The sequence below is a fragment of the Centrocercus urophasianus genome, unplaced genomic scaffold, assembly GCF_019232065.1.
Source record: "Centrocercus urophasianus isolate 14NV4802_14NV808 unplaced genomic scaffold, USGS_Curo_1.0 seq_22, whole genome shotgun sequence".
Classification (NCBI taxonomy): Eukaryota; Metazoa; Chordata; class Aves; order Galliformes; family Phasianidae; genus Centrocercus; species Centrocercus urophasianus.
The window spans coordinates 11,915,048-11,931,816 of NW_024884778.1; the positions used below are offsets into that span (position 1 = coordinate 11,915,048).

Consider the following 16,769-nt stretch of genomic DNA (forward strand, 5'->3'; position numbering starts at 1 on the left):
TTTCTTTTTTTTTTTTTTTTTTTTTCTTTTTGCCTCTTTCTTCTTCTTCTGGTGGTGGAAAGCCCTAATTACTGCGATTGCTGATGGACCTTGGAAAGAAGGCTGCGCCGGTGCCCCGCTCCGCAGTCGGACCCGCTCGTCGCCCGCCGCCCCCCGCCAGCCCCGCGGGCCCCCGCGTTCCCCCGGCAGCCGGAGGAGAGCGCCCGGCTCCCGCCCGCCAGGATCGGATCTCGCCTCGCCCTTTCCCCCTCAGCTCCGCTTGGATTACAGCGCTGCCGCCGCTCGCTGATCCCGCGCCATGGAGGTGAGTTGGGCGCATTGCGGGGCGGCTCCGCGGATTCCCTCAGCGGGGCTCACCCCCCTCCCTCTCCCTCACAATCCCCGCTCCCCGCCTGGAAAAACCTCCTTTCTTTTCTTTCTTTCTATTTTTTTTTTTCTCTTTCTTTTTCTTTTTTTTTTTTCTTTTTTTTCTTTTCTTTTTTTTTCCACGCGGTGCTGCCGGTGGCTGCGCACCCGGTGCCCCATCCCGGCGGCTTTAAAGACATCGGCCCGAACTTCCCCAACTTCCTCGCGGAGGATCGCTGTGGAGGAACCCGGCGCCGGCGCTCCGGTGCCTGTGCCTTTAAGGAACGCTGGCTGGGGGCCAGCCGAGGACCCGGAGTCAGCCCCCCCTCTCCACCCCCCCCTCCCCACCTCCGCCCCCCTTTAACTTTATTCTAAGTTTCTGGAGATTATCACTCTGCATCTGCAGAGGGTCCCGCCTGGGGCAGAGCGGAGGATCGCGGCTCCTTGGGGTCCCCTCGGCGCTGCGAGGACTCCATGTTGGAGAGCCTTTTCCTTGTTTGTTTGTTTGTCGTTGGCAATTGTATGCTAACTCGGTGGGTCACCCAGAGTTCAGGCGGATCGAGCCCCGACGTTTCCCCGGGCCGCCGGAGCCGGAGGTGTGCGTCCTCCCCGGGGGCACCCCGGCCCCGCGCACGGCTCTCCGAGGCAGCCGCCCCCCGCGGACAGCCCCCGGCCGCCCCCTCTCCCCGGAGCCTGGATCACGGTGCCGCCCGCCCGCAGGTAGCAGCGTTGCCGGCGCTCCAGATGCCCTCGCGGCTCTCCAGACGCCCCGTGTAAAACACGATCACAGGCGTAAAGCCGCCGCCTTCATCTCGGCGACGAGCGCGGGATCCGCATGGGGTGCATTAAATACCACAACCCGATCTCCGCGGCCCTACAAAGTTGAAAACGGTGCCTCGCGCTCCCGATGGCCAATCCCGCCGTGCTGCCGGCGAACCTTTTTTTTTTTTTTTTCATTTTTTTTTTTCTTTCTTTTTTTTTTCTTTTTTTCCCCTTTTCCCTTTTTTGTTGTTGATGGCAGCCTGTCAGCTGCTGCGTGCAGCGGAGCCGAACCCCTGGGCGCAGGTGTCTCCTCCCGCTCCGGGAGGCCGAGAAGAGCGCTGGGGGCAGCGAGAGGTGCCGTCGGAGGGCAGCGGCCGCCCGGCGCCCCCCGGGGGCTGCAGCGGCCTAGGCCGCCCCCTGTCGGGAGCGGAACATCAGCGCTGCGGGCCGGGAGCTGTGGGGGGCACCGGACCTCCGGAACGGGGTAGGGAGGTACGAGGCTTTAGGCTCAGAGCCGGCAGCATCGAGCTGGGGTCCCGCTGGGGTCCCGCTGGGGTCCCGCTGGGGTCCCGCTAGGGTCCCGCTGGGGTCCGGTGTCTTCGAAGTTCTCAGGCTCGGGCAGCTTTGCGGCGTTTCTTTAGTGTTGTTATCTGAGGAATTCGTGGATGCAAAGAAATAAACCCCAAACCCACCCCCTTGGTGTTCACGGGCCGTAGAGAGCTCCCAGCACATAGTGCTCAGCCCCATTCCCTGCTCGTTATGTGGCTTTCGGACCTCTCCTGAGCCTCATCCCGTCCGGAACGCAGCGAGGAGCGGGCCGTTCTGTCGGGGCTGAGCCCCGCAGGATGGACGCGGCCGGGCCAGGTTCGCCTGGTTAAGGGCTCCAGGGTGATGGGGACGGTCCCGCCGCGTTCCGGCGCTCTCGTGTCAGCGATCGGTCCTCTTCTCCCGACCCTTTGCAAACAGAAATAAATTAGGGTTAAGAACACCTTGGTTTCGGTATTGAGGGCTTTTTAAGAATGAATAGGGAGCCCCCAAGTGTCGAAATGTCCTTTTTTTTTTTTTTTTTTCCCCCCCCTCCAGGGGGGGGGGAAATTTAAAAAAAAAAAAAAAAAAAAAAAAAGCCAGAACCGTGAATGGCACTGGTTAGCGAGTTAAAGAGTCCCGCGTAAGGACGCAGACGGATCTGCGGGACCTGTCGCGGGAGCCTTGGTCTCCCGGGACGGCAGATTGCTCGTGCTCGCTGCTCGGGACTGCGGGAACCGACCGGACCCGGCGTCGCCGTCGGGGTTGTTACCGCGCTGCCAGCGCCGAGCTCGGGGAGCGGAGGCTGCGGCGGGATGGCTTAGGGGTGCGGGCAGCGCCTTCCCCGGCCGGTGGGGGAGGGCCGGGTTCGGCACTCCCGTCCCGCTCGGGCTTTCTTTGCAAACCTGAAGCTGCTTTTCGCCGGCCGGGAGCGCTCCGTGTCCGCGGCGCTGGCTCCAGAGCGAGGAGCAATGGGGTAAAGCGCGGCCCATGGGGTGCTGATAGCCCCGGGGTGGCGGGGAGGGCTGGGCTGGGGTCCGCCGTGCCCGTCCCGTCCCGCCCCGGCGGGGTGCGGAGCGGTGCGGCCGCCCCGGGAAGGCGGTGTCCGGGGGTGGGGGCGCGGGGTGGCCCCGTCCGGCAGCAGCGCCGCGGCGGGGAGAAGGGCAGCGGAGGCAGCGCCGAGTTAAAAGGGGCCCGGGTACTTCCGTTGTTTAAACTTGAATGCTCGAAAATGGTCTGAGAAGCAATAAACAATCTGATCCTTTTTTCTCCCCCCTCTAGAAATCCACTGCAGTATTAATCCAAGGAGGTGCTCTGGGGACAGTTGGCAGCACAATGGCTTCTCAGTACCTCGTAGTGGCTCTGGCCATCTTCTCCTCTTGTACCCAGGTTGTAATAGAAGCCAGCTCTTGGTGGTAAGCATCTCGTGTCGGCGTGCTTATAAAAGGGGGAGCGAAGTTTTGCTCGATGGAACGTCTGTGTGCTTGGAGTGTACTTTGTTTCTGGGGGAGTAGTGCATGAGGGGACTGCCTGGAGCCGCGTTGGGATGTGCTGTGCTGGGGAATGGATGTGTTTCTGAAGCAAGAGCAATCGTGTAGCAGCCTGTGCTGCAAAATTCAGTTTTTTAGAATGCTGTAGATTCTCTATGGATTTCATCATCCTTAAATTTGTAGAATTGCTTCTCTTCTACAAGACTTGCTTCAGTTCCCTCAGATGAGAGGTTTTGTATATGTGAGAGAAAGTACAGAATTACCTACAAGAACTTCTATAAAATTAAAATTTAGGTTCGAATTCTTCTGCAGCTTGAATATTTATAAATATATTTTGTTAAAGAAGAACATTTTATGTTTCTGCTTTGGCAACTTAACTATTTCTCGACCACGTACGATGTGGGGAGTCGTTGGAATAGGCGTTTTCTGCTCCTTTGGTCGATTCTTTTGGGATGAATCAACACTTTCTAACTAAAATGTATTGTGTTAGTGCTCCTGAAGGGCACTTAAAGAATTTAGAGGACAAAGTTGATTTTGTTTACAACGCTGATACTTCCCTCTGTGCTCACGTGTGCGTTGGGAAGGAGCTGGAAGCAGTATGCAACAAGTTCCGAACTTCTGCCTTCTGAAAGGTTTCCCTGCTTTTGATAGAGCAGACAGAAATCCAGACGTACATCTAAAGTGTATGTTCATATGAAATGAGATCTGGGTGTTTTCTTTTGCTTTTTTTCATTTTTTTGCTTTTTTGCATTTTTCTGCCTTGCCGTTGTTTGGGTCTTCTGCTATTTTCCCTGCGTCCATTTAAGTTAGGGAAAGATTGCCTGGATACGAGTCTTATTTCAGTCCATAATCTGTGGTGAGAGCCACATGGGTGGAACTCATAAGCTCTGTTTTATACTGTCTCTAAAATAAAAGTTTCGTATTTACGTAATTTTTTTCCCTCACCTGCTAGCAAAAAAACAAGGAGTCACAGACTCAGTGTTTATATGTAAAATAGAGTTTGGTTTGGGATTTGTAGACTTTTGTTGTGTTTTCTTTTCTCTTTATTAACCCAAATCTTTCTTTACACAGGTCTTTAGGGATGAACCCTATGAACCCCATGAACCCTGTGCAGATGTCAGAGGTGTATATAATAGGAGCCCAGCCACTATGTAGCCAACTAGCAGGGCTTTCCCAAGGACAGAAGAAACTCTGCCAGTTGTATCAGGACCATATGCAGTTCATTGGAGAGGGTGCAAAGACCGGCATTAAGGAATGCCAGTATCAGTTCAGACATAGAAGATGGAATTGCAGCACTGTGGACAACAACTCTGTTTTTGGCAGAGTCATGCAGATAGGTAGGAAGCAACATCTTTATGATTAAACTCTTGTCTAAGGATATGTATGGCACGTAATGTTCTGCATTTGAAGCTCTTGCCAGGTTCTTACTGCATACTGTATACAACCAAATGTTTTTTAAAGTTGGCAAAGGAGTTGAATTATTTTTAGCCAGAGGTGATTTCCCACCACTGTCCAGCCATGTCTTTTGGAAAGCAAAGTAGGAATATACATCTGCATATGGGAATTCATTCGAAAGGAAAATGGAGCCCTGAAACCTCCTTTTAGAAAACCTGAGACAAAAAAAAAAAAAAAAAAAGGCAAACAAAGAGAATTAAAACCAGCAGCGTCTTGTGAAATGGAAGATGTCCATGCTTAGCTCCATAGTTAGTGGCTGCATAGTGAATTGCTCTTGGTCTGGAGGTTAACTGAAAATTGCTGCTGTCTATTAGTGTTTATGGGCAATTCCTTCTTGCTTATTTCCAGCTATGGTAACTTCTTTTTCTTTGTGAGAGAGTTAGATTTGTGTTAAAAATAACATAGCGGGGTAATCTGCATGAAGTCAGTTCTATCAGGGCCAAATGTGTGATTGCCCTTGCAGGTTGTGTTTGCTGTAAGCACGAAGCTGGTAGGAGGGACAGATTCCTGTGACAATCTTACCATGATTTGGTGGGCACCCAACCCTTTCCCCAAGATATTGTCTTTGAAATGTGCTTCTCCAGTGCTCACGTGCTGCCTGCTTGTCCCACTGTTTAAGGACCACTGTGTATTTTAACAGTCATGGCAAAAATTTAGCTGGTGCTACCAAACTGGGTCCATGGTGGAACCTTCATCTGACATTCCAATGTCAGATGTCAGATACTGTGCAGCAACTGAGAAAGCTCAGTTTTTCTGAATGACAGATTGGAGCTTCTGTGTGCTCAGTAATGAGCGTGCTGACAAACCCAGTGTTGTTTTTTACCTGGGTAAGGTTTTGAATTCGGATCAAAGCTGGCTTCACTTGTGAATGGGGTAACTCCAGTAAAGATTGAAGGAATACCACTAATTCATGTTTGTTCTCTTTTTTTTTTTTTTTTTTTTTTTTTTTCAGGAAGTGTTTTTTATCTGGATATCCATTTTTATCATGATATCCATGTCAGATAAATAAAAGCAATGTATTATGTAAAAGTATCTAATTGGGGCAGCTGGTTTCAGACATACAACCTTCCTGAGGCTTTCTCCAAGCACAGTATTAACACCCCCCGTGGAGCATTTCCTTTTGGCCCAACCTGAGCAGAGATCTACAAGCATATGAAATGTGAAAGGAAACTTTTTCTGTTTTAATAAGCTAACAATTGCCAGTTAAGTAATCTGTTTGAAAATTGGGCCTTAGTCCCTCAGCCCTTATTTGTTATTCAAGCAAGTGAAAATGAGCTCAAGGGGACTGCTGGTGTGAAGAAATGTGCGGGATTGGGCCCTTGATTGTGGTGTCTGTCTATGAAATAGGAGTTTCTGCCCTCCCTGAGTATGATGGATCTATTTAGAGGTGGTTTCTTTCAAGTTAAATAACTTTGCCGCACCCTTCTCCTGGATATGACTGTATTAGCTGATGTCTACACAGCAATTTATCATGTAATTAAGCCACTTATTCTAATTGCAGATGGAAGCAAGGTTAATAGCCATATTCAGGAGTTAAAGATCCTAAAGAGTGTATTCATGGAGAACAAGAAAGGTGTTGTCGGTGCCAGTGCTATTATTTCATGCTGACCTTCGGTAATGACCAGCTGCTGGTCTCTGAGTGGAAGGAAAAATGGGCACTTTTCAAGCCTGATCCAATTTAACTCCGCCTGCCTTACGCTGGCTTGTCGAGGGCTGTCAGCTCTTCCTTGCTCTCACCAATGTGAGAAGGTTGTGGTGCACGTAGTCTGGGAGGGTTTTGTCATCGGGGCTCAGGCTGTTGCTGTTGTGCACGGAATGCCTGAGCAGAGCACTGACTGACAGCGCGGTAATTACCGCTGCTCATAAATGGACAGTCTTTCTTCCAGGATTTATCTGGCAAAGTTAGCTAAAGCTGTACAAATAAACCCAGCGCTGGGTTTGGAAACTCGCTCTGTGGCTTATTGAACTGCAGCTTCAGGGCTTTTGTTCTTCACTGCTCTCCATCGCTGATGGCCCCAGGTCAGGCGCGGTCCTTGCTGCCATCTCCTGGGCCCGGGGCTGGCAGCACTGGGGCTGCAGAACAGTAAAGTGCTAACGTGAGGGAAAAGAGCTGTGTCCTCCCCCCAGCTCGGTGTGCCGGGGTCTGAGCTATTCATGCTGAATGCTTTTCAAATACAGGACAAAGAACATTTTGTATCTTATGGTCAGGTATAAAAAAAAAAAAAAAAAAAAACAACTGTTCTGTTCTCGCAGACTTATTCATATCAAGTGTAAGACTCAGCTCCTTGCTCTGTGGGTGGCTTCCTACAGAGTGTGTATGTTGAACAGTTCCATTTCTATGTGTTACATATATGGGAGAGAAGGGACTCGGACGTGTTTGGAATGTGTGTTTCCTTGCCATGGCTACAATAGAGAGAAATGCTTGGCTGTGGGAAAAGACAGGTTTGACAGTGAAGGAAAGCACAGTTGTGCCTAAATACTTTAAAAAAAAAAAAAAAAAAGGAAAAAATTCAGAGCAACTCATCCACGTAGAATCATCACCCTTCCTGTGTTTGTGGGGTTGATGACTTTAAGCAGTACTGGATTGCAGCCTGGGGAAATCTGCTTCAGCACTTGATGCTGCTTTATAGTTTGCTTAAGGGAGAAAGATGGGGGCAACTCTCATTTCTGCACCCCAGCCTCTCCTTCTGTGTCCCACTAGGAGCAAATTCTTTAAAACATGCTTCAAGGTAATATTGAATATTAGTTAAAAAAAGCCAGCTTTGTGGGTTTAAATCCTGCAATAAACAGCATAGTTAATCACGTGAAAGCACGAGCTAACTAAACATGAAAAAGAATAAAATGGAAAGCAAGAGGCAAGTCCTGTGGTCCAAAGCAGACCACGATTCTTTCCTCTAAATCTAGTGGAAATTTTGCTTAAGGAATTAATCCAAAAATGTGCATTACAGAACAAATGGGAACATTAAAATCTGTATGAGGTTCCCCCTGCTATAGTTTGCAGTAAATGCAAGGCGTAAGTCAGCACATAAAGCCAAATCTTTTTTAACTGAAAAGGCCACTCCTGTAACCCTTTACACCCATAATTCATGTAAGTACTTCCCCAGGCAGGTGTCTGGGAAAATACAGCATTGTAAGTAGGGGGCAAAGTTCTCATCTTCCTTCCCAACATAAGACTTCTGATTTTTCCCATTTAAAAACAGCATCTATTACTAGAATTAATCCAGTGGATGACAGCTGTTACATTAACAAAGCTGCTCTGAGTGTGGTGTCATCTTGATGTTAAATATGGACCAGATTGTGAATTATTTATGTTCCAGAAGTGCTCAAAAGCTCCTATTAAGTTTGATCTGGCATGGTAGGCCTTGTACTAACAGTTTTTGCCTCAAAATGTTGCTGCCTAAGTACATATGATACATCCAAAATGCAGCCTCTTAAAGACTTAATTTTACAGAGTCCCGTGCTGTTCCCTGAGAAACTTGTAAAAGTAAGATTAGAAACAAGCTTGATCTATTGATCAGACCAAAGATTGGGAATAGAACTTAGAAAAACGGAAAACAATTATATTTAGTCTATTCTTAGTCATTCTGTGAATCCTTCTTGGAAAAGATCCAGTGCAATGCTGTTTCCTAAGATGAAAAGCAAACTGCAAGTGGGTTTTCTGGTGCAAGTTTTGTGATTTTTGTTGTTGTTGTTTTTGTTTTTTGTTTGTTTTTGTGTGCTGTTTTTGAAAGCCCTTCTAGTTATAGTCAGAACTTGTTGGATCCTTGGAAAAGAGAGAGGGGAATTTAGGCTCTAAATGAAGGTGGGTTTGGACACTGTTGCGAGGGTGATACTTGGCCATGCCTAGCATTGTGGATATTGTATGGTTTTCTTCCCAACATTTGGATCTTGAGGTTTTCAATTTCCACTTCAGTATCTCAGATACAGGAGAAAACTTTCATAGCTTTTTCTTCCCTGTAATTTGTAAAAGTGATTGTCCTTGCATTCACTTACCTTCATCCATGGGAGCTGGAGCAGCACAGGTTGGTGCTGGATGTCAGTATTGCCCTGCAGAAGGGCACAGCTGATGCACAAAGCAAGGCAACTCTGCCACATGTTTGCTTTTGTTAGCAGGAAGCTTTGCAAAATGCTGTAACTTTAAATAAATTGGAACTAGTGGGAGAAGTGCATAAATCATCTTTGAGAAGCAGTAATTTAGGAAACTGACTTTTTCAACTTTGCATTTGCCTTGTCTCTTTTTCCAGAGGGCCTGGAGACTGCTGCCCTCCTGTTCCTGGAGGCAGGGCTCCTCTGCCATGTCGCTCCTCTAGGCACCAACAAGCAGCAGCCTCTACTCCTCATAAGCACCCGGTGGTTTGGGGGATATGGTATTCACTCGGGTTTTTCGGTATTTTGAACGAACACAATTCAGGGTTACTTTATGCTCTGGTAGGCAGATGAATGTTGGAGGCTCCTAGATGGCTCCTTCCATTGGATGAGCTGGAACAGTGCACTTAGGCCTTCCTGTAATGCCCCTCTTCTTTCCACACAGGCAGCCGGGAGACGGCGTTCACCTATGCAGTGAGCGCGGCCGGGGTGGTCAACGCCATGAGCCGGGCATGCCGGGAGGGCGAGCTCTCCTCTTGTGGCTGCAGCCGGGCCGCGCGGCCCAAGGACCTGCCCCGGGACTGGCTGTGGGGCGGCTGCGGGGACAACATCGAGTACGGATACCGCTTTGCCAAGGAGTTTGTTGATGCCCGGGAACGGGAGAGAGTTTACCAGAGAGGCTCATACGAGAGTGCTCGGATCATGATGAACCTACACAACAATGAGGCCGGGAGGAGAGTGAGTGCCTCTTGTCTTTTCGAGTCCCTCCTTCTGGGGAAGGTTTGGGTGGTCACCTGCTGGCTTGTCTCTGTTCTGATGTATGAGACAAGAAAATGGAAAAGGCAGGTATAGGTGGCTGGAGAGCGTATGCATTCACATTGTTCCTCATTGCCTTTCCCATGGAGCACTGGAGCTGCAATGCATTGTGTTTCCTTCCACGCTGGATCGCCAGCAGTGCCCAGCTCACTGCATGTTTTATTGGTTTGTGTTTCCAGTTGGTAGCGTGTGCTGGGGGCTTGTTATCTGTCTGGAACAATGCTGCAGGATTATTCCCACTTTTTATTTCCTGCTTTGAGAAGATGTGTAAAGCTTCTCCATATTATGAGAAAACATCATCTTCTACGGTTAAACATGTCTTTATGGTTTCTTTAATCTCAAAAAATGCCTTAAATGAGTGGGTGTAATCTTTTTCTTTTTTAATAGTCTGAATACAAAGAGCCAAAGTCATTATTTTCCTAGAGCTTTGACATGCCAGACATAGTTGGCTGGAGACTTTTCACTTGTGTTCTAAGGTGAAGTAGGATGAAAGATAATTGAAAATTAATAGTATTTAAATGTGAGAGGAGGGTTCTGAAAGCAGTGGACAGGCCAATTTACCATTACTGAGAAGAAAAATGACACATTCACAGTTGCTAATAGAGACTCTAGCAGTTTCTCCTTCCTTAGCCTCATCTTTGTGGTGCCATTTGGCAGCACTAAAACTTTCTGTAACTGCTGGGTGGAAGTTGTCTGTGGTATCATCTAATGTGTCAGACACCAGGATTTTTGGGTTGGTGTCAACACCGACTCTTATTTCTATTTGTACAGGGCAAACGACTGATATTTCTTTGCCAAGGCTTTGTAAAGAGGATATTGCTGTGTAGCTCTGTCTTCCACCCATAGGTGTTTGGGGGTTTCTTTTTGGATGAAGTCTCTCTTGCAGAACAGTATTTGGGATAGGGGGATGATGCTGAGCCAAGAGTAGACAATTGGCTGCAGCTGAGTCAGGAACAAGCAGAATCTTAACCCTTTCCCTAATTGCAGCCTCAAGCCGAGATCAATAGAGAGAGTAACTCGGATAGAAAATAAAGGGATGTTTTACATTTCTCAATGAAACAGCGAAATCTTTCTCTGGCACGAGAGAGAATTCCTAAAATTTGAATGCAGCATGACTGATGCTGCTGTTTGGTCGATGTGTGTTGTTGCTACATCTGTCTGTGTGGTGAAGGCAGGGGGCTTGAGAGAGCTCTCCCCACTCCCTTGCCCCTTTGTCTGTGTTAACGGGATGCAAGGAGTGCGTGGTATGTATGTGCTTTCTGCCCTCCCACCCTATTGCAGCAGGGAGGAGAGCGCCAGAGTGAATGCTGTGAGGTGTGAAGGGGAAGGGGACAGAGCACAGGAAAAGAGGGGAATGAATACTGCCGCAGCCATGCTAATCGTTCACCTTCCTTTTTGCTTTTCACCCTGCCTTCTCCAGACTGTATACAACCTGGCTGATGTAGCCTGTAAGTGCCATGGTGTCTCTGGTTCCTGTAGCCTGAAGACCTGTTGGCTTCAGCTTGCTGATTTCCGCAAGGTAGGCGATGCCCTGAAAGAGAAATACGATAGCGCTGCTGCCATGAAACTCAACAGCCGGGGCAAGCTGGTGCAGATGAACAGCCGCTTCAACGCACCTACCATCCATGACCTGATCTACATCGATCCCAGCCCTGACTACTGCATGCGCAATGAGAGCACTGGGTCCCTGGGCACCCAGGGCCGCCTTTGCAATAAGACCTCAGAGGGCATGGACGGCTGTGAACTGATGTGCTGCGGACGGGGGTACGACCAGTTCAAGACGGTGCAGCGAGAACGCTGCCACTGCAAGTTCCACTGGTGCTGCTATGTAAAATGCAAGTTGTGCACAGAGATCGTGGACCAGTTTGTGTGCAAATAGGAGATGGACGAGGTGGGAGGAACTGCAGCCACCTGCCTGCGAGGGGTGTGGGCCCCTCACCCCTTCCACGGGACTTTTTCTGCTTTATTTATAGAGTCCAGTGAGTTGTTGTCTTCTTCTAAGAAAAAAAAAAAAAAAAAAAAAAAAAAAAAAAAAAAAAAAAAAAAAGAGCGGAGGAAGGAAAAAGGAAAAAAAAGAAAAAGAAAAAAAAAAAGAAAAAGAAAAATATAAAGATTGCAAAGAGAAGTGCCTGGAACCCTCTCTACGTCCATCCCAGAACTGTGTGCGTCTTATATTTTGGCGGTAACAGGGGAGAACCTGAGAATATTTATTTTACAAAGTTTAAAAAAAGAAAAAAAAAAAAAAGAAAAAAAAAGAAAAAACTTTTGAAAACAATAGAGTAGCTTGAGAGGAAAATCCAACATATCCTAATTAAGTCCCATGGGGCATAATACATGTGCAGTAGGCAGAGCAACCATGTAACGTGCTTGGGATGTTAGAACCATCCCTATGGATGTGAGGAACACACAGACCTGTCCATGACTTCTGGTTTCAGATGCTAGAAGTTGTCAGAATGGGGTATAGAAAGCTGTTCAGTACAACTGTAAATAAGGGGTGGTGTATTCAACACAAAGTGCAGTGTCAGTTGCATATCTGAATGCGCTCGCGTAAGTACGTGATGTCATTGGAGGGTAAAGAGCAAAGAATCATAAAGGCTTCAACTGCGCTATTCTTGAGTCATTGAATTTAGTTCCAGAACCTAACGAGACCAAAAAAAGCAAAAAAGACACACATACAGAAAAAATCTGCCTTGATGAATAGCAAAATATTCCCCAAAGGAGAAATTGACCTTATTAGCTAGTTGTGGTGTTGGAGTATCTCATCTCGCAGAGCAGCGTTTCAAGAGCCAATGCGATGGTGGCTGCGTGGGGCACGGCAGCCCGGTGGGAGGGAAGCTGCATGCTCACAGGCTGGGAAGCTCCGAGCTTGCCGAGCTGCAGTCTCCCAGCCTGGAAAGCCCTTTGAAAACAGAATTCCTCAAATTTGAAAATGCCTTAAAAATGGTGTAATAGCTGGCTATCTTTCGAAACACAGCTTGACAAAGAACTCCTCTAATTTTATGAGAGAAAATAAATCATTAGATATCCACTCTTGGAATGATTGATTTTTTATTATTTTGTTGCAGATTTTGGGAACGCTTTCACTCGGGGAGACAATAGTTTCATACTTTAATAACACTAACCAGCTATTATAGTTCAAGGAAATGTTGCAGCAATACCAAATTTATCATTCTATGTCTTTAATACACATGCTTTAGATAATATATTGCAGATATACACTACAACTGTTCAGACTGTACTTGAGCAGTTACATATATATGGGAAAACTGTGGTCTGCTGGTGTCTGATATTTCAAAGCTTTTTGTACGTATATATTTTAATGATTTAAGAAATAATAAAACTTCAAATTACAGGGGCAGTTCATCCCCCCATTTTCTTCAGATTTCTTCAGGTTGGTCGGTGATTCTAATGTTTTTGGTGTTAAAAAAATATTTTTGAAAAGCTTTTATAATTCAGAGAAGTAAGCCTCTTGGGCTGTTGCTAGAGGCAGCACCCTGCACTTGAATTGATACCAGTCTGTTGATTACTTCTACTTCACTTACATTGTAGGGGCAATATTGATCATTACTGAAAGGAAACACCTTAAAACTCTAAAACGTGCTGCATTTGGCCCTTGGTTTTTAGTTTTGAAATGGGAATTATTTGATGAACAATCTACATTCCCCCCCAGTGCTGTGTGTTTACACAGGGTTTCCTCATTGGTTCAGATGCCTCTTTCCAGCTCGATCCCATGCAAAAAGTTCAATAAATTGGTTTTGCAGATACCAAGTGAGGAAAATCTTTCACTTTAGCCTAGTTGTACTAAAGCCTTAACTTTTCACAAGCCTATAAGCTGTATCACTAAGTTCATCTTGATCATTTATCAGCTTCTTAAATGGCGCTTTATTGCTCTTAATTTATTGTACGAGGACATATTTACCCCTCATCTTCAGATGTTTGCAAAGACTATCTTTAAAGTAAGATAAATAAATAAAGCACTAATTCATTGAATATGTCACTTTTGGTTTTCATTATACAAAAACTATGATCATTTTTTTCATTTGCTGAGTCACCTCTTGTTCCTTTTTATTGACTTCTGTCCGAGCAGAACTGAATCTCGTGATCCTAGCTATTAAAACACTATTTAATGTAAAATATTTTACTTGTCATTCAGATATGTAAATCTTCTATGTCCTTTCCTCTGTTCTGTACATTTAATGTACATATTTCTGTCTCGCGTGATTTGTATATTTCACTGTTTTTTGGGTTTTTTTTTGTTTTTTTGTTTTTTTTGTTTTTTTTTATTTTTTAAAAAGAAAGGATTATACCATAATGGAAGATAGACTATAAAAATAAAACTTTGGTTGTATATTGGGAAGTGGTTTTAATTATCTCTCAGAAGAGGATTTAAAACAATGAACAGAGCTGATTTTTAAATTTACTACGTGGTAAAACAGGGAAGGGGTTGTTTGCCAAACATACAAAATGCATCTCGAAATTTTATTTCTATATTAAGAAAGCATACAGATGTAACTACTTTTTAAACAGAAGAAAAGACCCCATGCCTGTGAAATGGAAAACAGTTCAGAGATGGGTGAAGGGCTTCAGGGTGAACGCTGCTCCCATGGCTTGCTGTAGTCCTGGGCAGCACAACTTCCTTGTGTAACGGCAGTGATGGCAGCAGGAGCATCCTGTGGTTTCTGAGGGGAATAAGATTTCAGGACTGGGTTTTGTCCGGTTTGAGCCGTGTGTGTGGTTTGTGGGGTGAGGTTGCAGGCCGCAGCCTGGTGGCGCGGGGCTGGCATGGTGACACGCGCATGTTGGTCCTCAGACTTCCTGCCATGAGCGGCGTGAGCGTGGAAAGCAGGGAGGCCTTGAAAAAAGCAAAACACAGCGAGGGACCAGGCTGTAAGGTAGAAAATGAAAAGTAATGTAAAAAACAAACCTTCTTGTTTGGGGATTGCCTTTTCTTTGAATTGATATCCTCAATAAGTCATCATTTTGTTCTGCTTTTACAGATCTTGATGAATTAATGGCCTGTTCTACCTCTCTTCCGCTGCTTCTCTTTTTTTTTCCTTTTTTTTTTTGTCCTTTTTTTTTTTTTCCTCTTTTTTTTTTTTTTTTTTTTTTTTTTGCCCAAGGATAACCTTCTAACGTATCAAAACTCCTTCTGGCTGCCAAGAATGTATTATACCACAAACCAGTAGACCAACATCGTGTGTTTAAAATAGCGATTCTGGGCAAATGTAACGTTCTGTGGTCCTATTACTGACATCTGGTTCAGTTTTCCTTCACTAGTATATTGACCAGTATTCTTTATTGCAAAAACACAGCCCCTATTTAGGAAAGTCAGCATTTTTTTTTTTTTTTTTTTTTTGGACTGGATTGTATTCAAGCTCTTCCCAATAACAGAAAAGTTACCAAAGTTTTTCTTTATTGGCAGCAGTAAATATCTGTATTCAAAATAGTGATTATGGGCTCAGATAGAATTATTTTCAATTTGCTGCAAAGTTTATCTGTTGAATTTTGTTAAGAATACAGTTATCCCCTGGATTTAAATCTTGCATTTTCAGTAGTCTTTTGTTCAGTCATGGCTTTACCAATACCAGTTCTCACCCAAATTTTGCAAGATACTGAAGCCATAGGTGTTAGCAGGAAGCGCACCAGGAACAGGGAACAAACCCAAAGAAGTGAACAGCATTGCCTGCAAAGAACAGCTGAAGCCCTTTATTTTCTTAAGGACACATTTCATAGAATGACCTGACAAAGGTGGTACAAAACTTGTAGAACTTGGTGCTGAAGCTGGCAAAAAGTCTGCTTTCCTTTTGGGTAAGGGCTCTTGCAAAATGATTTCTAAACCCTTGGGATATACTTTGTAAAATGGTGGTTTTACTGACCCAGGAAGGACCCTCATTTTTTATTTTTTTTTCTTCTTTATTATATTGTAGAGCAAACTATGAAAACAAAGAGTAAAAGAAAGGTCTTCTGAATATATCTACTTTTGTATATAGATTATATATGTACTTGTTGACTGTAGTAGTCTTAAGATTGCTTATCTAAGAAAAATAAGAGAGAGAGAAGTAAAAGAAGAATATTCCCTCCTGCTGCAGGCTCAGACTTATCTGTTGATGTTGCAGTGGAAGAAACAAACCACGGAGGAGTGCAGTGAGGGGTTTGTAAGTGGAACCTTGTTTTTTTAAAGGTATGATTAAAAAAATCAAATCTGTCTCATTCCCTGCTCTTGTATAATGTTGCGTGTGTGCATTTGTGTATACTCTGCTGATATTTTCCAATTGTGTTGGCCAAATTCTGCTTTTAGTTATGGTTAGGCATCTCTCCTGACTTTGGTGGTGTCATATGAGCCTGACATTTTTTGACCAGACGTGAAGGTCCCCTTGCTCAAAGAGAATGCATATGAAATGTATCAGCCTTTCTTTTGCTGGCTGCTTGTTTAAACGTGGGTAACTGAATTATTGAGAAACAAATTCTGGGACTGCAGCTGCATAAGCAGTAATACAGTATATCCGTAGTGATGTTTCTATGCCATATTTCCTAATTTCCCCGTCAATTTCCAGTGCAGACAGCCTAGAATGCATGTGGTACATTCCTCCTGACATATTTTATAAGTGTAAAATAATTGTCAGTCAATGTTTCTATTGTAGAGATAAAATCAGCTATTTTGGGCCCTCATTATGTTTTTCTGAAGAGCTCTTACCTGTGGCTGTATTGAATGTTGTTGGCTAGGAGCATTGGTGAACAGCATGATGTGAAGCTGCTTTTGGTAAAGTCTCTGGAACACAGGATGTGCAGCATGAACATCGGTATACTGTATGCTTTTCTAGCCAGTGTTGGTTTACGTTGTGTTGTCTTTCCCAGCAGTCTTGCTTTCTCAAATGGTAATTGAACAGCAGCAGTCAAAATACTCAGCTGACAGAGGACCTCTGAACACTCCATAGGCAGCTATTCAAACACTTTCTGAACTGGTTTGACCCACTGCTGATTTATTCCAGATCCATTGCAAGGAATTCTAAAAATGCAAACTGAAGTGTAGAGTTTATAGCGTGTGTCACAGTTCTTTTTGGTTTTGTTTCGTTTTTATAAAGCAGCCCAATCCTCAAATTTAAATTTTTTAATAATTATTTTTTGAAAATCCTTCTCTGGGTAGAGAAGGAAATATCCCCAGCACCATGAGGTTATGACCTCTGCACAAGTCCTTGGGTAACCTTCGAGGCCCAGCACAATTTGCAGTGTGAGGTGCCTTGCAGGAACATCTCCCCTCCCCCTCCCCGGCTCACCAGTGCAGCAGCTGCA

At 45.3% G+C, this 16,769-nt stretch overlaps 1 protein-coding gene across 3 annotated transcripts; it reads left to right on the forward strand.

Annotated features, from left to right (window-relative positions):
* Positions 1-217: 217 nt before the first annotated feature.
* On the forward strand, positions 218-11,470 carry WNT5A (Wnt family member 5A). 3 transcript variants are annotated; one of them, XM_042823511.1, is made up of 5 exons: positions 218-304; positions 2,914-3,047; positions 4,194-4,459; positions 9,109-9,401; positions 10,900-11,470. In XM_042823511.1, exons 1-5 carry the CDS (start codon positions 299-301, stop codon positions 11,356-11,358), a joined length of 1,158 nt encoding a protein of 385 aa, XP_042679445.1. In that variant the 5' UTR covers positions 218-298; the 3' UTR covers positions 11,359-11,470. The 3 variants fall into 3 exon arrangements, with proteins under 3 accessions (XP_042679445.1, XP_042679447.1, XP_042679446.1); XM_042823513.1 differs by lacking the exon at positions 218-304 and adding an exon at positions 2,479-2,608; XM_042823512.1 differs by lacking the exon at positions 218-304 and adding an exon at positions 2,768-2,830.
* Positions 11,471-16,769: the final 5,299 nt, after the last annotated feature.

Excerpts from the sequence above, each read along its gene's own strand:
- WNT5A (XM_042823511.1), top strand. Across the intron at positions 4,460-9,108 it reads TGGCAGAGTCATGCAGATAG|GCAGCCGGGAGACGGCGTTC; the intron begins GTAGGAAGCAAC and ends CTTTCCACACAG. Across the intron at positions 9,402-10,899 it reads ACAATGAGGCCGGGAGGAGA|ACTGTATACAACCTGGCTGA; the intron begins GTGAGTGCCTCT and ends TGCCTTCTCCAG.